Here is a 22,284-nt window from a genome sequence, read left to right as displayed (position 1 = left end):
ATTAAAAAAAGGAAATTTTCACATTTCTTGAAGACAGTTTAATTCATAGAAGAGGCACTTGAAAGAAGACGAAACGAGGAGAGCGAGAGGGAGGGACAGATGTGCAGATAAATGGATGGAAGGAAAGACCAAAGGACACAGGAGCAGGGAAGCACACACAGCATCATTTTAAAGCGCACCACAGGCCCTCGCCTGTCTGCAAATTGCATGTTTCAGCGTAAATTATCCAACAAATTCGTGATCAAGAAAGGGGGGGTAATAAAAACTCCTGTAGGATAGCAGCCTGCAATTTATTTAGCAGGCTCGTCATTGCACTACTTGGGGCCAAACATGATGACCTGTCAAGAAACGCAGGTGACTTTTTATTCAAAGCAAAGTGCATATTTATTACTTCCAAAATAGAAATATTATCTCGACTCATTAAACCGTAACAACACTTCACAAACACTTCAAAATGGAAATTAAGTTTTAGAGCTTCAGCTAGTTTATATTTTTTAAGTCGTTTATTTTTATGTGATGTGGGGTTCAGATACCTGCATCGGCAAAGCAAGGCTTCTCTTCGTTGGCTTTTGGAAGGCCTCGCATCAGCTCATTAAACTGCAACCATTCAGTATGCAAATTCCTCACTGTGACCTGTAAACACAACAACAGTGATATGTCAGTTTACTCGTATGATACAATACCCGCCTCTCAAATACGTATGCCATGTTTCCCTTGCACCAGAGACAATGCATGAGCTCGGTAGGCTTTCGCCAAGACAAGATACTCGTATTTTTTAAAGATATCACTGTACAACACACTTTTTCTGGCATAAGGTATTCCAAGGGTTTTAAAGTAATTTTGGGGTGCTGATTCCAAATCTGGCATCAGTTTTTGTCTATCATATCAGGTTTTTGAGATATCAAATATTGCATTTTCAATAAAAACTGTAGAAGAAAAATATTAAATAATTGTGGATATCTACATAAAATTATATTATAAACACACTATCCTAAAAATACAGCACCACAACAACTTGAATCATAAGTGACAGAGTTAATTTCAGGTAAAATCAATGAAAATGGGGTATGCCGATAGCATAAAAATGAGATAGAGCAAATCTGAAATCAGATTTGGAATCAGCACCCTGAAATTAGTCTAAAACAGCTGCAAAAGTCCAGGCCAGAAAAAAATGATTTTTTTTGTTGACCAGTGTATTTATTGTTTAGCTCTCCAATGCGCTTTCGGGTTGTACCGCGAGTTGTTTGAGACCATGTCCGAGGTTTCGCCCCCACGTGCTAGGGAGCTTCGGTTACTCAAGAACCTCCCAGTTGCTGAAGAGGCTCTCAAACGCATGGAGAGCGAAACGTTGGACATCGTGCCGAACGACACGAAAACGCATCAGAGAGCTGTACCACACAACCCCTAAAAAAAAGTGTGTAAAATTGCATGAATATCTGATCATGATGTGTAAAAAAACCCCATAATATTGATGTTATTTTTTGTCCATTTAAAAAAGAAGCCGATGTCTCCACCACAAACAATTATTATTATTGATCAGGTGAGCACCACCACTTTAAATGATGAAACCACTCTTGATAGTTATGATTGCCCAGGGTTGGCACCAGTTTTAGTGTCCAGGGCTGAGCGCTGCCAAGGCAATGCATTGTCCGTTTTGTCAAGATGTGAATATCGCCCGATATATTTTAACGGTACTCTTAGAATATTAATAATAACAAAAAGGACACTTCACATTGCTTCGTAGGACAGCTAATCAGATAATAGCCAAGTTACATTTTCATGAAATGACTTCATGGCCATGCAATGTGACCTCCCCTTGTGAATTGTGGAAAAATACAGACTTTCAGCAGGCCACTATCAACCTACTTTACAAATACCACTGCCATTCACCAACCTGGTGTACATCAACGAGAAGTCACAAGCATTTGTGTTCGATCCTCCCTGTTAGCATTGAACACATCACCTTAAGCTCTTCTGGTAAAACCCCCTGCACGTTCCATTTCTTCTGCCTCGACCAACAAAGTGTTCACGGCAGAAAGGTCAAAGGGCACCAAACCCTCCGGCTTCTGTGGAGATAAAACGTTAATGTTATCATTTTATACATGTCCCGCATTACAAATTATTGATTGTTATATCAATCATTAAAAAAAAACTACACTGGGTACTATTACTTTCACATACTTTCCTATGTTATTTCTTAGAACATTTTCCTCATCAATATTTCAGTGCTTTGAAAAAGGCCTAGCACATGGGACATTACCATAAAAACGAATGATATCCTTTTCCCCCCATAGTTTATTCCGATTTTACTATTGGCACGTGCCATGATAAAACATGATTTTTTATCCATGTTCAGATGTGACCTGGCCACAAATGATAGCTGAATGGAGTGGCTTATTGCGTTGAAATTTGTAACAGCCAAATTATACTCGAAACGCACATTTTATAAATGTGGAGGGAAAACCGGAGGACCTGGAAAAAAACCTACGTGACCACGGGGAGAACGTGCAAAATCTAAATATACCGGCGTCAGGGTCAGGATCAAACACCCAAGACCTCCTGTATTCCGGGCGAGGGAGATAACATCTCACCATCGTGATTATGGGCCTTTTTTGTGGCCTTTTTTCCCCAATTACACAGTAGAAGATGGACCCCCCCACAGGCTGCACTGTGATATTGTTTGTCAACCAAATCGGTGTTTGGAATTCCCAGATGTGGAATTGAGCCAAATTAAGCGAAAACGCAAATTTTATCGTTCTAAATTTTTGTCCCTCTCCTTTGGAAAAAGGGAAGCCAAAAACAGGGCAGGGTTAGGAAACAAAAGAAGACTGCAGCCTTCCTTGGCATGAACAAAACTTTATTAAAAGATCGCACTTTAAATTACTGCACGACTTGCAGAAACGCACATTAGGCGTTCTATGCGAAAATGTCGATAATCCCTCATCAAGCAGACACGGCCTATATGTATGCCACCTGCACAGCAAATCGTATTTTATGTGATCGTTTCTTGTGCACTCTTTTGGCGACTTGGAGAGAGACGAACAACCCTTGAGAACCTGGATTTTATCACGGGCGGCAAGCAATCCAGATATTCAAAGCCAGGGTTAAATGACCATTCTTCACCATACTGGTGAGTGCAGCTTGGTGAATGCGGTGAGCGTCAAGAGGGGGGCGTAGAAGTACAGTACAACAGCGGAATTTGCTGGAGTGACCGTCTGCTGGTCACCGATCCAAGCACTTGCTCAAGGTTGCTTTGCTTTCTCAGAACTGACGAAGCTTGGGGCGCGCAATCCTGGTGATTTGGTCGTTGGTAATAAAATATTAACCGCGTTAAATATATTAATCGACGACGATGATGAAGACGATAAAATTGCTCTTCCAGCCTTCCCCCTTCAGTGTGCGAGCTCTGTAGCCCATATTTCACCGCGCACCAATTGTCCTCTGGCAAGGGCCGCGTTATAATCTGGCGCCCGCTGGATACCGTGTGCCCCCGCGGGTGTTTCATCCACGTAGCCGGGCTCATCCTCCGAGATGCCATCCGAGAATCCACGACCAAGTGGCATGGCTGGCTCCAGCGCCGTTCAACGCCGGCGATGATCCCCCCCCCGCCCCGCCCCCCCCCCCCGTTGGCTTTCCAACAGCGCCAGGCGTAATTGTCTGTGCCCTTGTTTTGTTAGGTTACAGCCATGCTCTTTAATTAAAGGTCACCAAACTCGCAAGGCTGCAGGGGCCAGCCGTGTGTTTACAGACGAGTACAGTAATTACAATGCATTATTTTCTAACACGTCGGGGGCGGTGGCAGAGCGGTCAACACACGTTTTTTAACCTGGTCACCAAGGTCTGCTTCCTATCCACAGCCCGTCCAAGGCGAACATCAGTGGCGAGTGGTATCTGAACCAGCACTGGAGCCGCTCCCCTCCAACAACTCGCACTGCCCAGCGCGGTGAAGTATGGTCAAACAAATGCCATGACCGACACGGCTTGGGGAGAGGCGTCGGTCGAGGAGAGGGCTTGATTCTAGATTTGAAGCCTTCGTGACTGCAAGGATTCATATTCTTAGGTTTTTTTCGGTAAAATCACGTAGGTAAAAAAATACAATTTTAATTTTAATCAAGCCCTCTCGTAGGTAAAAAAATAAAATTTTAATTTTAATTTTTCATCTACGAGAGGGCTTGATTTACGAATGCCCATCATGTTCAAATTGTATTATTCGCTGCCGCCACCTTGTGGATGGATATGGCTTGCGAGTGATGAGTTAGCGGTGACGATCGGTTGGGCCCTCCAAGGGCCCCCTCCCGTGGCTCTCACCGGCACTGCGAGGCGTGCAATCGGGTCGCACGTGCGCTAGCACGGAGCATTGTAACAAAGTGCAATGGGGTATTTCCGTCGTGTTGGATAGAGTTATCTTGGATGAGGGGACCTAACCCAGGCTGTGCAGGTCATGAGCACTATTTCACAGCACTTCACCACGCCGCTCGGTTTGGGTCGGTCAAGGCGCTGAGAATATAGATGGGTGAGCGTCGATTGTAAAGATTGTGGATTTAATTTTCGATTTAAAGCTTTCGTGATTGCAGGGTTTCATCTTCTTGGTTCTTTCGGTAAAGTCACGTAGAATGGACATAATTATATTATTATATAATTTTATAGTATTTTATTTTATTATGTTTTATTTTTATTATTTTATTATTTCCATTCTACGTGACTTTACCGAAAGAACCAAGAAGATTGTGGATTTACTCTCCAACACACTTGTGTGATGTCCTCGTAGCAAATTGGCATGTTCTGTTTACGTGACAAACCTTACTAATTGGCTGTCGCGTGGTTGGCGGGTTTAAAGACACATTTATATATTTACGTAATCAAACCAAAAAAACCTGTATTATGGATGATATTGGTCGCAAAAGCCAAACCGAGCGTAGATGTGGGGAGTGTGGAATTTCAAGTGCGATAACGAAAGGAATTTGTCGCACCGCCCCCTCTGTTAACCATGTGCGTGTTTGGCTTATGGGTAAATAAATCAATTACAAAGAGCCAAGGGTCTGTTTCATCACATAAACATAAAATTACAATTTAGTCCATTGGCCTATTTGGCCCTCCTGGAACAATTTATTGCTGCAGCATATTTTTAAGCGAACAAACTCCGGACCGGTTTTGACTTTCCGAGTCTCATCAGCACATAATGCGCGCAAGAGCCGGGGGCGAGTGAAACCAATGCGTGCAACAGGAATATAGAGGGTATTAATTCTACATTTGAAGCTTTCGTGACTGCTAGGATTCATACTCTTAGTTTTTTCGGTAAAGTCACGTAGGTAAAAGATGAAATAAAAATGTATAAAAATAAAATAATTAAAAATCACGACGTTTCGGAGGCAACACAAGTCTCCCCCCTCCCGATACGTTACATTCCTTGGCTACCACATTCTGATAAGCCCCCCCCCTCTTCTCCTCCCCCTTAACTTGTATTTAAGAACTTGCATCTTGGAATCCCTGCCTCACTTGATACAGCAAATCTAGCTGTGACGGTCCCACCTGATGACGGAGACTTGTGTTGCCTCCGAAACGTCGTGATTTTTTATTATTTCATTTTTATTAATTTTAATTTCATTTTTTACCTACGTGACTTTACCGAAAAAACTAAGAGTAGGAATCGGGCCCATCAATTATAATTTCTCATGTTCGTGGTACACACATCAACTTGGTGTACGTGAGAATATTATGTTTCGATTATTACAAATTGCATGCATAGTTGGAGTTAATCAATCGCGTTTGTAGTGGGCAAAGTGATGTGTAGCAGCAACTGGGCAGCTATTTACAATGGCCATCTGCGGTCTGTTTTCAGCAGCGCTCGGCTCCGAGTCAGCTGCGAAATTTTCAAATGTCAAACAGTGGCGAGGTCTGCGCGGCTTGAATTTTAAGTGCTACTCTCACACTTTTACCCATAACGACATTGCCAATGCCATCACGAAGCGCTGTTTTTAATTCACGGAGTCCGCACTCAGATTTTCCTCTGCCGCAAAATGGTAGATTGAATGCTACAATCACATTTTTTACACAGGCCCTACTTATAAAATATTTAGCCCAAAGGGAAATAAAGTTTATATCAGGAATAAAATACTATATCGTAAAGGAGGGAATGGCTCCGTGGTGCAGTGGTTCGCACACCACACTCTGAGCCTGGTGTCCAACTGCTGGTACAATTTCTGTTGCCCAATCGTACCACCAACACCTCCCCTGTCATGACCCAGATTAGTTTTTTAGGTTAGGCCACGTGGTGGTGGTAGTTTTACGCCAAACTATTGTCATTGACGCTCCAACCACCCGACAAAATTGTTATGTTTGCAAAGATATTATTTATACGTGGCTGATGGATGAAATTTTGACTGATAAAGCTCCCCCCCCCCCACCCCGCATGCGAGGGGGCAACACTCTATCCCGTACGAAAGGGACAGATAATATCAGTCCACACTTTGCTGTCATACTTTCTGCTGGCGAGCCAGGATATTGCATTGCGATGCCCACGGGAATTTGAGTCTCTCAACAAGTTGTCATTAGTCCGATACACCAACCCCGCTGCCTAGCAGCGCCGGATTACAGCACAACACGTTTTCAAAACATGCAGATATTTCGCTCATCTGGTGCACCGTTCAATTGAGAGCATTTATGCTGCTGACTTTAAACCCTTTCCCCATGCCGAAACAACAAGTTACAGGTTGGGCGTCCCATTCACTGCCGAATCTCGGAAAGCGCAAGTGGTTTAGCGTTAATTTCAGAGGCATAGCACCGCTGATTTTAAAGACATTGCATTCACCGCACAGAACTGTAGCGACACGACCACACTATGATAGCCGGCGCCAAACTGTGCCACGCGCCTTCCCCGCGCGGCTTTTTACTTCCGATTCCATCCCGATGACGTACACGTGCGCGTGTTAACATCGCCGCAACGGAATCGTCATCGGAACGAAAAATCGGAAGAAAGACCAATGACGTACGTGTTAGCGTACGTCAGAGGTCGCAAACGGGTTTTGATTCCTTACCCGTACTCGTACCCGGCCCCACCAGGGTCGCAAACGGGTACCCATACCCGTACCCGGCCATACCCATACCCTACCCGTACCCGGCCGGGTACGGGTAGGGTACAGGTAGGGTACGGGTATCGGGTACCTGATTGCGACCTCTGGGATTGAAGCCACGTTGCAGGCGCGGGTGGGTTGATTCTAGGAACTTGAATTGTGAGAAGAGACAAAATGTTGGGAAATGAGTGACAAACAGTTACTCACCAGTGACTCACGGTCTACCTGTACCCGGCCGCACCAGGGTCGCAAACGGGTACCCGTACCCGTACCCGACCGGGTACGGGTAGCTGGGTATCGGGTAGGGTACGGGTATCGGGTACCCGGTTGCGACCTCTGGCGTACGTCGTCGAAATGGCAAAGGGTTAACCCATGCGAGAATCCTTCCACCGCTCGTGCGAACCTGCACGCCGGACCCCGGCGTCGGCGGCGGTGGTGCTGGAGCCTCGTCGCGGGACGTCCACAGCCGCGTCCGGGCGGCGGCGAGCGCCGGCAGCAGTTTCCCCGAGCGCTCGTCGAGGCGCGACATCGAGTGCAGCAGCCCCTCCACCTCGCGCCAGCGAGCCGGCAACTCGTGCGACACCTGGGGGGGAGGGGGGGGCCGTGCCCGCAAGCGACCAGAGTTATCAGAATCTTACTGGTAGGAACCTCCTGGTTACACCAGCCCACAGGGGATTATTGTGTGTGTCAGTCCGTCGTGCAGGAAGGGGCTGGGTGGGGAGGGGCTGGGTGGGGAGGGAGGGGGGGGCTGGGTGGGGAGGGAGGATGGGGCTGGGTGGGGAGGGGCTGGGTGAGGAGGGTGGGGAGGGGCTGGGTGGGGAGGGTGGGGAGGGGCTGGGTGGGGAGTGTGGGGAGGGGCGGTGGGGCTGGGTGGGGAGGGAGGATGGGGCTGGGTGGGGAGGGGCTGGGTGGGGAGGGTGGGGAGGGGCTGGGTGGGGAGGGTGGGGAGGGGCTGGGTGGGGAGGGTGGGGAGGGGCTGGGTGGGGAGGGGCTAGTCACCCTGTGGTGCCCTTATAAAACTCAACGTTTAACCTACTCACGCCGGCTTGTGCCCGCCCTCACAGTCGGGCATATTTGCAGAATACACCACGCCGCCGTTGACCCTGGCCATTGACCTAACAACCCAACGTTCCTACCAGCTCCCTCCGCAGGAATGTGTTTATTTGGGACTGGAGAAGGACTCCGACGAGCTGTGATGCTACTTTTCACAGATGTCCCAGTCGGGGTGGGTCAGAAAGTGTGGGTGAACAACTACAAACGAAACACAAAAAGCAGTTCCAAAGAAATGATGAGACGAAGATCGAAACCGGTACAGAATATTCTTGCTGAACAATATTCGTCTGGAAAGCCAATAGAACTAGTAAAATTACAAATATATGTAATTATACGTGGAAACACAGAACAGAGATGTGTTTCTATTTGTTCCTACTCACATGACCGCACGTGACAGTGCATACCCTTTCATCGATTCCAAGTCGATTGCTGGGCTCAAGATAGACGAAACAAACCGCGCGCGCGAAATCCGCATTTGCGATTCACGCGATCGCTGCGCTACCATTATCTTTGGGCTCACGGTACGGTGGGCATCGACGGGGCCTTTGGCCACGACAACGTCTAGGACTTTGAGCGAGCGAAGGCGGGTGGTGGGGGGGGGGGTGAAGGGCTTCCCTCCCTACCTTGTCCCACAGGTGGAAGAGGTTGGAGAGCTCGTGCATCTGATCGTCGTCGGGCATTGCCCAGACGGCCTTGGCGTCTCCCGTCCCCCCCTCCTCCGCCTCCTCCTCTTCGTCCTCCAGCACCGGCGGCGGCTGCTCCTGCGCGCTCTCGCGCAGCCTCTCCAGGCGCTCCCTCCACGCGGGCAGCTCGTCGACGCACACCTGCAACGCACACGCGTCGGCATCGCCGGGGGTGACGTTTCCTGGGGTGTTATCGGGGGAAGGGGGGGGGAGCTTTTGCCGGTGCAGCTCCCGTGCTTTGAAACGCTTTGCCTTTGCTAAATGATTGAGACAATCAGTAGTCGTTGGAGATGTTTACAGCAAGTGCTCTCTTGCAAAAACTCACCTATTTAAATTGGCCTTCACGCCCACCCCCCCCCCCCCCCCCCGCTTAGTTCTGGCCATTTACCCCACAGGTATTGGTTATTTCCTGCTTCACATCTCATTTCCACACGTGTGTAAGGACAGCTGCCACTGGGGGTGCCCCTGTGCGGCACAAGGCAGACTGGAAATCTGGTCTGCACGTGGGAATTGGTATTGCCAGTGAGGGGGGGGGGTAACAACTGCTCCGTGTAATCCCAATTGATTGAAAAAAAATGGAAGTAATCTTTAAATTGGGCACATTTGGACCATACTGCCCGCTCAAGGCCCAATCTATTCAAATGACGTCGCAGGATCTTCAACGTTCAGCGTAAGCGAAGCGGCCGGTGTGTACGTTTAAGGCCGACACACATCCGCGGCTGTTGGCATTGCGGCCTGCCGAAAGAGAACCGCGAAATGCGGACCGTATTGCGCGTGTGCCCAATGCGTGTACAAAAAACATTGTCGTCGTGAAATTTCATTGAGCGGAAAATACAAGTCCCCGCTTTACTTTAAGTACGTGATGATATCACGGATGAGGCCACAATCCAAATTATCACTCATTTTCATGTCGTAACCCTCGCGTCCCCTTGGCCTCCAGGTCGAAAACCGGCGAAGCACAGTCAACGCCGCACATAAGAAGCGACGACCATCATAAGTTTGTAATAAACGGTGCCGGGCTAGGTGCACTGCGGGCGCCCTTCAAAATGCAAAACACGCTCGTGCATTAGCACACGTACACAATGGACGCGCAAGCACGCCCGTGCAAGCGTGGAAATAAAAAAATTGCGGTGGAAATGTTGGCTTTTTTCATATATATTGTTTTAATAATATATATTTAATAAATTATATACAGGCAGCAAATCATCGAGTCTCATGCCGAAATGTTGTGCCCTGAAGAATGCCTCAGGGGCTCAACTCGGCAAGTGCCAGCAGAGTATTGGCTTGCTTTAGTGAATTAGCGCTGGTCCCTGCCATTACCGCAAGGGCCAAAACTAAACTTGCTGACCACGAAGCAGAAAAACATGGATCGAAATGTATTCGTCAAAGCTGCCCTGCGTTTTTATCCTCCTACCCCTAGGAACATGAGGTTTAAGATGGAAAGCCACTGTGCCCATGTGAATTATTAACTCTTTCCCATTCCAATACGTCTGCAAGTTGCACGGTGCGGTGTTCCATTCACCGCCGAATCTCGGAACACGCAAGCGGTTCAGCGTAAATTTTATTTAGAGAGGCGTAGCACCCGTTGCTTTTAAAGACATTGCTACTCACCGCAGAGAACCGTAGCGACACGACCGCACTCTACGTTAGCTGGTGCCAAATTGTGCCACGCTCTCTCGCATGGCCTTTCACTTGTAGCAATCTCTACAGTCAGAGCACGACGGACTGTGTGCCACTGTCGAAGCTGGTAGAAGAGAGTTTGTGTGGTTTTGCTCTTCCTCCATTGACGGAGCACCGACTAGAAACCAGTAAAACCTTACTTGCAGAGCTCAAATTAAGCCGGGTCTGTGCGCTTCATATCAACACAGAAAATATTGACACAATCCAGCACACCACATCCAGTATATCTATCTTAATGGCTTCGGGGCTATGAGCCTCGTGCCTACTTTAGGTCTAACAGCAACCCGGCAAACATTAATTTAGAACTTCAACCCCCTTATTCTTGGTTCATTCGGTAAAGTCACGTAGAAGGGAAATAATAAAAAAATCAAACAATAAAATTCTCACGACGTTTCGATTGCAACACAAGCAATCATCATCAGGTGTGAAAACCACAGCAAGAACATTTTTGAAAAAAGTGGCGGTTCAAACATTTTCTTGCTGTGGTTTTCACACCTGATGATGATTGCTTGTGTTGCAATCGAAACTTCGTGAGAATTGTATTGTTTTATTTAAATTATTTCCCTTCTACGTGACTTTACAAAAAGAACCAAGAATATGAATCCCTGCAGTCACGAAAGCTTTAAATCGACAAGTAAACCCCCTTGCTTACTTGTATCTGGTCCAGACACTCCTGGAGGCCCCTGATGTTGCCAGGCAGCTGCTGGGGCATTGATCGCCTCTCGGCCTCGACAAGTGAGAGCCGCAGGTCGCACAGTTCCTCCTGAAGAAGGGACGGCGGACACCACTCCTCCTTCTCCAGCCTCCAGCGCCAACGTGGCATAGCAGAGCACAAGCAACGGACCGCCAGAGAGCTCACTCAAATGTTACACGCACCTAACAGTTCGTTACAACGACGTCGACAATTTAGTGGATTTGGTATTCGCATCGTTCTGACCCACTCGGGGCCGTCACGAAGGTGCGGCGTTTCACAAGTGGGTGGCGTCTGCCAGAAGAGGGTGATGTTGCCGCGCGTGTAATCCCAGGCGAGTCATTTGCGCCGAGATTTTTCAAATTTGGCAAATTTGGGCCATGACGCCGGCACGACAATGGGCCTATAGTCCTTTTTCGAATTATAAATCACGGGACCTCTAGCGTGTTGTAGTAGTAGTCATAGCAGCAGCAATTTACTGTTAACAACCACAGCGTTAACCAGGGTGGCCGCTGGGCTCGAACCGCACAGCCTCCTGCAACGAGCAGCCAAACGCTCTCCTGCTTGGGCCGTGTCAATGCCCCTGCGAGTGCACCGCGTGATGACGGGCACCACCACCAAAGCCGGTACACCTCGTGTGCTTGACGTCTCTACATGGCAGGAGAGCATTGTCTAGCCCAGGGGTTTGTAACCTTTCAAAAAAGGGCAGCACATTTTTTTTTGTCTTTGCCCAAAATAGTTTGAGAGCCGCATCACACGCAGAGCTCCTTGTACATTTACGCAAACACACAGCAGGCAGACATCAGTTGACAAAACACATTCTCAATTAAATAACAAAATAGATGTCTATTTATGTTATTTATATAACAATACAGTTTGACTGTTCATTTTGTTGTCACCAAGACATTCCGTAGTCACCGATTCCCTGTCATATTTAATACATTGCTTATTATTTGTGTCAAGTGACGTTTAAGATAACAAAAAAACATTTTAATGGCTGCCCGCAAGGGGGGCCCCCAAGCCCAAAGATCCACAAAGGGGAAGCCGCCCCAAGAGTCTCCGGAACCGCAGGTTGCCGGCCCCCTGGTCTAGCCGGCCCCCTGGTCTAGCCGGCCCCCTGGTCTAGCCGGCCCCCTGGTCTAGCCGGCCCCCTGGTCTAGCCGGCCCCCTGGTCTAGCCGGCCCCCTGGTCTAGCCGGCCCCCTGGTCTAGCCGGCCCCCTGGTCTAGCCGGCCCCTGGTCTAGCCGGCCCCTGGTCTAGCCGGCCCTGGTCTAGCCGACCCCTGGTCTAGCCGACCCTGGTCTAGCCGGCCCCCTGGTCTTGCCGGCCCCCTGGTCTTGCCGGCCCCCTGGTCTTGCCGGCCCCCTGGTCTAGCCGGCCCCCTGGTCTAGCCGACCCCCTGGTCTAGCCGACCCTGGTCTAGCCGGCCCCTGGTTTTGCCGGCCCCCTGGTCTAGCCGGCCCCCTGGTCTAGCCGGCCCCCTGGTCTAGCCGGTCCCCTGGTCTAGCCGGTCCCCTGGTCTAGCTGGCCCCCTGGTCTAGCCGACCCCTGGTCTAGCTGGCCCCCTGGTCTTGCCGGTCCCCTGGTCTAGCCGACCCTTGGTCTAGCCGAACCCTGGTCTAGCCGGCCCCCTGGTCTTGCCGACCCCCTGGTCTAGCCGGCCCCTGGTCTAGCCGGCCCCCTGGTCTAGCCGGTCCCCTGGTCTAGCCGGCCCCCTGGTCTAGCCGGCCCCCTGGTCTAGCAGGTCCCCTGGTCTAGCCGGCCCCCTGGTCTAGCAGGTCCCCTGGTCTAGCAGGTCCCCTGGTCTAGCCGGCCCCCTGGTCTAGCCGGTCCCCTGGTCTAGCCGACCCCTGGTCTAGCCGGCCCCCTGGTCTTGCCGGTCCCTGGTCTAGCGACCCCTGGTCTAGCGGCCCCCTGGTCTTGCCGACCCCCTGGTCTAGCCGGCCCCCTGGTCTAGCCGGCCCCTGGTCTAGCAGGTCCCCTGGTCTTGCCGACCCCCTGGTCTAGCCGGCCCCTGGTCTAGCCAGCCCCTGGTCTAGCCGGTCCCTGGTCTAGCCGGCCCCCTGGTCTAGCCGCCCCCCTGGTCTAGCCGGTCCCCTGGTCTAGCCGGTCTCCTGGTCTAGCCGGCCCCCTGGTCTAGCCGCCCCCCTGGTCTAGCCGACCCCTGGTCTAGCCGCCCCCTGGTCTAGCCGACCCCTGGTCTAGCCGGCCCCCTGGTCTAGCCGCCCCCCTGGTCTAGCCGACCCCTGGTCTAGCCGGCCCCCTGGTCTAGCCGACCCCTGGTCTAGCCGGCGTCCTGGTCTAGCCGACCCCCTGGTCTAGCCGGCCCCCTGGTCTAGCCGGCCCCCTGGTCTAGCCGGTCCCCTGGTCTTGCCGACCCCCTGGTCTAGCCGGCCCCCTGGTCTAGCCAGCCCCCTGGTCTAGCCGGTCCCCTGGTCTAGCCGGCCCCCTGGTCTAGCCGCCCCCCTGGTCTAGCCGGTCCCCTGGTCTAGCCGGTCTCCTGGTCTAGCCGGCCCCCTGGTCTAGCCGCCCCCCTGGTCTAGCCGACCCCTGGTCTAGCCGCCCCCCTGGTCTAGCCGACCCCTGGTCTAGCCGGCCCCCTGGTCTAGCCGCCCCCTGGTCTAGCCGACCCCTGGTCTAGCCGGCCCCCTGGTCTAGCCGACCCCTGGTCTAGCCGGCGTCCTGGTCTAGCCGACCCCTGGTCGAGCCGGCCCCCTAGTCTAGCCGGCGTCCTGGTCTAGCCGGCGTCCTGGTCTAGCCGGTCCCCTGGTCGAGCCGGCCCCCTGATCTAGCCGACCCCTGCGCGAGCACGAGGAGTGCGGCTGTCACCTCCTCTGCTTGCCGTTGACCGCGTCGCGAAGCACCTCCCAGCGCCGGGCGAGCGAGGCCATGCGCTCTGCGATGAGCACCGAGTCGGCTGTGTGCGAGTCGCGAGCGATCTCGCCGCCGGCCGACGTCACCGACAGCAGCAGCGTCTCGTGCGCGGTGATGCCCTCCATCAGCTCCTGCGGGGCGGCAACGTGCGTTAGGTAGCGGTGGGTTTGAGACGGCAGTGTATGTACGTTGAACAGTGCTCGTTTCAGTGGGTGGGCGAGGTGGTGGGTGAGGTGGGGTGACTGAATGGGTGAGTAAGTAGGTGTTTGAGTGGCCAAGACGGTGTTTGAGTGAGTGGGAAAGTAGGTGGATGAGTGAGCGAGTAGGGTGCGAGTGGGTGGTTGGATCCGTGGGTGGTTGGGTAGCTAGATGGTGAGGTGGGTGGGTGGATGAGTGTGTCAGTGGGTAAGTGAATCACGAGTAGCCAACCCTGCGAATGGGAGGTGCGGGGGAAATGAACGCGCGGGGTCAAATGAATGCGCGGGGTGCGACTGCTGCTTGGTTTGGCATACGCACTAACAGACAAAAACAGCGCATGGCACAGGCATCATTTGAAATAACCACATTCACGAGCGAACAAGTGCAAACGCATTTGGAGGTCCATGCGGGGGTGGGTGCACGGTGAGGCCAGGAACCGAGCCCACTCACCCAGAGCTGAGCCTGCTCTGCGGGAGCGTGACCCTCGACCTCCGAGAGCCGCTCGACGAGCGCCTCCGTGTCCGACAGCCACTGGGTCAGCTCCTTCATGTCGCAGTGAAACTGACGCCACTGCTCCACCGCCCGGTCGTAGACCCTGCGGAAGGGACCCCCCCCCCCCCCCAAAATAGGCAGCTGCTCGAGTCGTGTCAACGGCACTGCTGTGGGTCGAGGGGCTTCCCCGACGCCTCTATCGTGATTGGCTCTTTTTGAGCACACTTCACCATGCTGCTCAGTGTGGGCCAGTGAAGGCCGGAAGCATAGAAGTGCAGTATGACACAACGCCTGCTGCGCTGCACTCTACTGACTACCACAACCCCCCACAGGAAGACTTCTTCGCAATTCTGGCATATTGCTTGATGAATCTGGTTGTCATCAACCAGTCAAACGTCAGACGCAACTGTGCATGTTGTGGAATTACTTGGCGTCACACCGATGTGCTGGAGTGATAGCTAACTGGCACGTTTTGTTCACGAGACAAACCTTACCAATTGGCCGTGTCGGGCGGTGGTGGGTTATCGACACGTTTACATGGTCGCAAAAACCTGGTCGCTCATGGTGTTTCCCCATCCAAGCACTATCCAGGCCCAAAATCCGCTTAGCTTCTGAGACCCTGTGAGATCGAGCGCATTTTTGGGTGATGGGGTCATAGGCAGAGGACACTGCCACCAACCGTTACACACCTATTCACAACCATTTCATTTAGAAATGTGAAGCTTCACAAGTGGCTTAAGTTGCACACTTATTGCGTTCAGACAGCAAACGTAGCAGGACGTTACGTGACGAGCTGCGCGGTGGTGGCCAGGCCTCAGGCCCGTGGGTCACACGCAGCCCACAAATTCACTCCATATGCCCCACCAATGCGATCCCTTCCAAATGGCCCATGGATTATACGAATCCGTCACTGCGAGCATCGCAGCTGCACTTAAACGGGCACGAGAGGGGAATGTTTTGAAGCCGGTGTAACAGGCCGTAGTATACCCCCAGGCCGTAGTATACCCAGGGTTAAAACGGCCTAGGCTAGATTATACCCGGGTATATTATGGCCTAGGCCAATTTATACTCTGGGGTATATTATGCCCTCGGCCAAATTTTACCCCTCTAGGCCAAATCATACCCCCGTGATTATAATAGTGTTGAGCGATATACACATGAACTACTAAATTTTTCCAACATTTTATTTAAAACTGTAAACACATAGACTTTGATTGCTTCAACCAGAAAAACTTTAATAATAACCCTAACCTTATCCCTAACCCTAACCCTAAAAATGCTTCAATTGATCAAATTGAGATTCTTACTTCTATTTATACGCTTTTTAGATATCGATTGAAGTTCGTTTGAACTTTCACATGGGGCAAATTCTGGCCTGGAGGGCCCAGTCTAGTTTAAACCCCCGGGTATAGTTTAGCCTAGAACACTTTATGCCCCGGGTATACTCTTGCCTGGGCCAAACTAAACCCGGGTTTTAATCGGGGCAGGGGTTATTTTAGCCTGTTACACCGGCAACAATGCCGAAGCATCCATTCTGGACATCTGTGACAAAAAAGCTTCATAGCTCATCGGACCCCGCCTCCTGCAGTCTAAATAAAGATTCTGATTCTGAACACGGTTTTTGAATTTTTGCGCTGTGCTCAGGCCGCTCTGGCACTCCAGAGGGCCTCACATTAACGCTCGGTCGACAAGCGCGTTGTCATTTTTTCACGCGATCGCATATCACTAAGGTGCGTGTGCATGCGTGCGTGCGTTCAAGTGTAGTTGCCTGCCAAAAAAGTGTTTGAACTTCCTATTCATCCCTCAGGTGAGAGAATGTTTCTTTACTCTCCCTGGCTTGGGCCGTCATGGGCCACGACTCAAAGAACCCACAAACATCTCGCGGTCTCCGACAATGAAAGTGGCCGCTCCTTTACTTAAAAGCGTCGCCATTTGTTCACGGCCGGAGCCGAGCAGGACAGGAGCAAGAGTCTGGCATGATGGGCCGCGTCCAGGAGAGAGGGGGGTGAGGGTGCTAGGGCCCCCACTCACATCTTGCGGTCTCCGAAGGCGGTGGCCACGCGGGTCAGCTCACGGTGCAGGCGGAGCAGCGCGCCGTCGATCAGAACGGCGTCCTCCGGGGAGGCCGTCGAGGCTACTGCCGCGGCCTTGCGGGCGCCCACGCCGCTCACGTCCTCCCTGAGCCCCTGCAGTGTCGCCTGCACGCACTGTTACGGGGGCAAAGGTCACCAGCGTAGACCATTTACGCGCTGCTGGAGCAAGTGCCGTTAGCGAGAACCTATTGAGATCAGAGCGGCCATCCAGGGGGTGGGATGTGGCCACGGCACCACACTTGGCAGCTGTTGTCTCTCCTCTGTGTGTGTGCCTATGTTTGTCTCTCTCTATGTATCTCTGTGATATCTGTCTCCTTATATGTCTGTCTATATGTCTCTGGTTCTGTGTTTTATCTCTCTCTCAAATTTAACATTCTCTGGAAGAACGTAATCAACCAGGTAGGGTGTAGACTGTTATGTTATCCGACTCTCTGTTGTATTACATTACATTTCTAAGTAGACTAGATTTGTGTTTCTATTTCATTTATACCTGATGACGATTGCTTGTGTTGCAATCGAAACGTCGTATGCTAGTATTTAATTTATTATTTTATCTTTATACGTGACTTTACCGAAAGAATCAAAGAGTAATTCCTCCAGTCACGAAAGCTCCAAATTAAGTTTGAGCTGTTGTCTCCTCGGCGTCGATGTTTACATAACACACCAGGTACTCATTTAAGGCCGAGTCGAACTAGGGCAGGCCCAAAAGTGGTTCAGATAGCCACTCGCAAACGATGTTAGTCGTGGCTGGTAACAGAACTCGCGGCCGCCTGGTTCGTAGCGTGGCATGCGAACTGTTGTGCCACCACGAGTTACACACAGGCACACACACGCAAATACAAGCATCACCCAAGTTCAACATGACAGGCTGTGGAGGAAAGTGCTGTTAGCGAGGCCCTCTTAAGGTCGGAACGGCCAAAGCAGCAATGTCAATATTGTCCCCAATTTAGAACAACATGGAGCAACCGAAATCGTACAGGTGAAGTCGAGGGCTTATTGAACTCATCGATTCATCTGCAGACTATTAGTTCAATTAAACAGATTTACTGAAAAGTAACAAGTTCAAGTTCAGTTATTAGGTATAGCCCTGTGAGCCATTCGGCTCTTGAATTGGGTGCAACCGCAAACAAACAAAAAACAAAAACACGAACAAAAAACATCTTAAAGTGACTATGTGACTAAGTGCAAACAGAAAATCCAAGAAAAGAACAAGCGAGTGGTGAAGTGAAGGAGGCGGAGGGGGAGGGGGGGGAGGGGTTTGGCGATCCACGCTCTCGAGCCGTACATTCAGACAGTCCTCTTGCCGCGAGAAGTCCTCGTAGTGACCAGAGAGCAACTCCGGCGAGCGCAGGCGCTCCTCCGCCTCTGCCACCCTCGCTCTCAGCGCCGTCAGCTCGGCGAGGAAGTCTCCCGGGTTCGCGGGGGGCTGCTGCTGCGCCTCAACGGCCCCCCCGACTGCCCCTTCCGGCGAATCTCCCGGCGAGGCGGCGCCCGTGCCGTCTGGATTCGCGTCGCCCGTCTCCTGCGTTTGCGGGCCGGGAACGGGCGAGAGGGGAGAGGGACTCAAAGGCCGCTCAGAGCAGCGCTGGTCAACCAACGGCGTCACGATTCTTAGCGATGGCGACCCGATGGGAGTTAGCCGGTCCTTCAGTCAGCATACAGATTTGTATGGTGTTGAAGGCGGCTGAATAGTTTATACGGAGTGGATTTTTACCAATAGGATTGGGGAATCCGGCAGTATTTGTTGAAGATGCCCGACTCTGTTGATGGAGACCAAGGAGGTCGAAACCAGTCCCGAATATTCCTGCTTAAACAATCGCTGCTGTATAATATTTGTCCGTAGAGCCAATAGGCCGATAGCTAAAACATATTATTCATACGTGGAGGACACGGGATGAAGGTCTGTTTGTATATGTTCATAACCAGCCGCTCTGACCGACAGCCACCGAGAGACAAATTTACCCGTAAAATAAAAAGGTCTCAAACACAGATGAAATTTTACGATCACAAACATCACCGACTGACGGACAACACGCGGGGGGGGGCATGCTCATTGAGCGACAAGCTCGACGGACAGCGCAAAGGCGCAAGCAAATGAGTCACGAGCGCAAACCCGCCGAGTTCCGGGAGACGCGGACGTGTGCGGAGTGAGAGGAGCCGCGGGTTGCGGCGGCGTTTTTTTTTTTTTATCCAAAGCATCGCTTGCCTTTGCGGGGAGCTCAGAGCAGGGAGGCAGCAGAGAGACGCAATGGGAGGATCGCGAGGGGGAGGAGTGGGAGTGCGGTGGGGACGGGGGGTCGGCCCCCTTGATGGAGGCTACGCTGGTCAATCGGTAAGGCCCCCTGTGGGCCCCCGCAATACCCATGCCTTGGGCTTGCAACAGCGCCAGCTGGGGGAGGAGAGGGGGGGAAGTTGTCGACAAATGGAGAGAGAGAGAGACGGTGATTTAAATGAACAAGCATGTGGAAATTACAGCGACCGTTAACATTGAAAAAGCGTGAAAGTTATCAGGTTGAGACGGAGATGCGATGCGGATAGGGCAACTATTAGGTTTTTATCCCGCAGAAGCAGTTTCAGCGAATACGAAAAAAAAAGAAGAAAAAAACAGCAGGGGCACGCGCAAATAAAAAAAAAATGTAAGCGATGCGCATTCTAACCGCTACGCAAGTCGTTTTCATAATGCATTGCCTCTTGAGATGCGCATCATACTTGATAATACAACATCACAGTCACGAGTGCCATCGGGTCTATTTATGGGTTTTTACATCGCTGCCTCGAACTGTGGACCGAGGAGCATCCGTCAGCGTTTAATAGGAGACCAATGTCAAAGGCGCACCTGTGCATACGTCCGTCACGGTAAACACGTGGCAAGTAGCCACGGTTAACACCGGGTCATTCGATCCTGGTTTTTTTTTACTTTATTCATTCAAATTTATTGTCCGGTAAAATGAGCATTCCCAGGCCTTGACATGGCAGGGCAAATAAATCCTGAAGGAAACAACGGAGCTGTGGTTGAATACAACATCGCATTTCTGAACATATGCAGTTATAAAGCCAAAAGTATGAAATGTAAAAAAAAAAATTCGATTTAAAGCTTTCGTGACTGCAGGGATTCATCTTCTTGGTTCTTTCGGTAAAGTCACGTAGAATGGAAATAATAAAATAAAAAAATATAAAAATATATTTTATTATTTCCATTCTACGTGACTTTTACCGAAAGAACCAAGAAGATAAAAAAAAATGTTTAACAAAAAAACATGTGCGTGATTATTGCTTATTTATGGCAATAACTTTTTCATTATTGTAAATTAATACGACAAAATGTGCATTTATGTGGCGTCGAAATGTGAAGAGAGGCAGTCTTAGGCAGTCATTTGCCTTGAGAATCCAGTGCGATCAAGGGTGGCTTATAGATCGATTCAAACTCAGGATCCAGTGGTGTTGGGCTCACCGCCTTGACTTGGGTATTATTCCACTAAGCCACCTAGTTACCTGTTAAATTAATCTGTATGGAATTCCTAACAGCTGTACGAGCAATCACATCTCCAATGAAGGAATCGTATACACAGCACACACGCAAACACTCCGTATACACAGCACGCAGACATTGAGTATACACTATACCACACACACCTTGAATATACAGCATACGACACAGATATTGAACATACAGCATACCACACAAAGACTGAATACACAGCATGCCGCACAAACATTGAATAAACAGAATACCACATTCATTCTAGATTTGAAGCTTTCGTGACTGCAAGGATTCATATTCTTAGGTTTTTTCGGTAAAATCACGTAGGTAAAACATTAAAATTAATAAAAGTAAAATAAAATATTTTACTTTTATTAATTTTAATGTTTTACCTACGGGAGTAAAATCAAAATTTTACTTTAATAAAAGTAAAATAAAATATTTTACTTTTATTAATTTTAATGTTTTACCTACGTGACTTTACCGAAAAAAACCTAAGAATAAGAATACCACATATACATTGAATAGAGAATGAGCGCAGTGCAGGAGAGAGAACAGCACAAGCACATCCGTTCCACCTGATGGTCGACCTTGACCTTCACAGCACTCAAACTCTTGGCTTCCAACGTCCTCAAGTGTTCCATTCCGCCATCGTCATCCTCCCCTGCTGCCGTCCGCGATCCCTCGCCCAGGATGGTCGAGGCCTTCCCCGCCGTGTCCACTTCGGGCTGTCGGGCAAAGAGCAAAAACGGTGGCCTATCCGCGCGCTCTCTCTCTCGTTTCTGCGAGACGCTGGTTGCAAACTTCGACGGCATCAGAACGTCGGCGGGCCGATGCGCATGTCTCCTCGATCTACGGAAAAGTATAAGGCACAAAGTCCCTCCCCCTCAGGGGCAGTGAGATTGTGGCCCTGCCACCCAAAAATGCGGCCCATATAGTTAAACCTTAAAGGCACAGACACATACAAATAGACTCATTGAAACACAAAGATATACGAATGTATGTACGTCATGGGGGGACAAATATATCTCACGATACTAGAATAATAGACTGCACGTAATCGTATCGTCTTGGGCAACGCATTAATACACAACTGATAAAAAAAAATGGGATTTTTTTTTGGATGTCCCAGAAAGGCTGACCCTGAAAAATTAGGACGAGTGACAACCCAATGCAGATACGCAATAGCCCCAAAACTCATGCACAGCTCATTTGTAACAATCTCCATAATGAGGCCAAATATTCTCTGAGGACGTATGTGTGGCTTGTGCATGTGTCAGATCTCGAATACAATTAAGGAGGTGGCATTTTTCCGGTTTAAATAATTAACAGAATTTGCCTTAAGGCATCAATAACAATATCACAGACCCCACCTAATTAGTATGCATGCTTTGATAAGCGAGTTTGTATTTAAAATGAATCTTCACTTTTTATTCAATACTCCCCATTGTGCATCACCGGACAGCTTATTGGAGGAAGAGGGACTTTGGCGATTTTTTTTGTTCTGCCGTGGATTTTAGCCGAAGATTGGATCATTCATCACCGCTGCACCAAGCCAAATATCACCGAATGACAGACTGTCACAGTTCGTGACGACAGCGCGCCTATACAATCATTGCCTCCAGAGCAATACCTATCAGCGGCGAAGGGGGTTCATGGCCTTTCTTGCGGTACCGGCTTAAATGAAAGTTAAGCTAGCTGCCCGTCGAGGTAGCGGCGTCTTTGGCCATTTGGAGCCCAGTACGGATCAACACAGAGGCAGGCAGTTGTCTTCATGGGCACAGCCGCACTGAGGCGGAGGGGGCAGTGTCTGGCCAGTGAATGGTTTCCATGGGTTGTTGGTTAGATCACAAATGCATGGTGACCTTGGCTAACCATCGAACAAAGATGGTCACTGCATCGTGCGCTTTCAGACGCGCTTCTGTGGCCATCTGGAACGCTCTTCCTTCCTATATTTGGAAGCCACTGG

General features: G+C 50.3%; 1 protein-coding gene across 8 annotated transcripts in view; it reads right to left on the bottom strand.

Moving 5' to 3' along the window:
• The window catches only part of LOC133351870 (dystrophin-like), a 325,976-nt gene that overhangs the window by 238,978 nt on the left and 64,714 nt on the right, over positions 1-22,284 (bottom strand). For 6 of the 8 annotated variants that reach the window (XM_061567468.1, XM_061567455.1, XM_061567476.1 and 3 more), the window contains exons 1-3: positions 7,474-7,509; positions 1,964-2,066; positions 534-633 (exon numbers count right to left, since the gene is read on the bottom strand). In XM_061567468.1, the coding sequence (XP_061423452.1) occupies positions 534-585 (52 nt within the window). In that variant the 5' untranslated portion in view covers positions 586-633; positions 1,964-2,066; positions 7,474-7,509. Of the gene's footprint in view, positions 1-533; positions 634-1,963; positions 2,067-7,473; positions 7,654-8,746; positions 8,948-11,138; positions 11,290-14,006; positions 14,183-14,699; positions 14,845-16,772; positions 16,949-18,119; positions 18,357-19,040; positions 19,224-20,893; positions 21,044-22,284 lie in introns of those variants that run through there. The other 2 variants (XR_009756234.1, XR_009756232.1) reach the window with 1 other exon arrangement.

This window comes from Lethenteron reissneri, chromosome 5 (genome assembly GCF_015708825.2).
Source record: "Lethenteron reissneri isolate LAM-NWPU_2019-01 chromosome 5, ASM1570882v1, whole genome shotgun sequence".
NCBI lineage: Eukaryota > Metazoa > Chordata > Hyperoartia > Petromyzontiformes > Petromyzontidae > Lethenteron > Lethenteron reissneri.
This window is presented reverse-complemented; position numbering and strand designations above follow the sequence as displayed.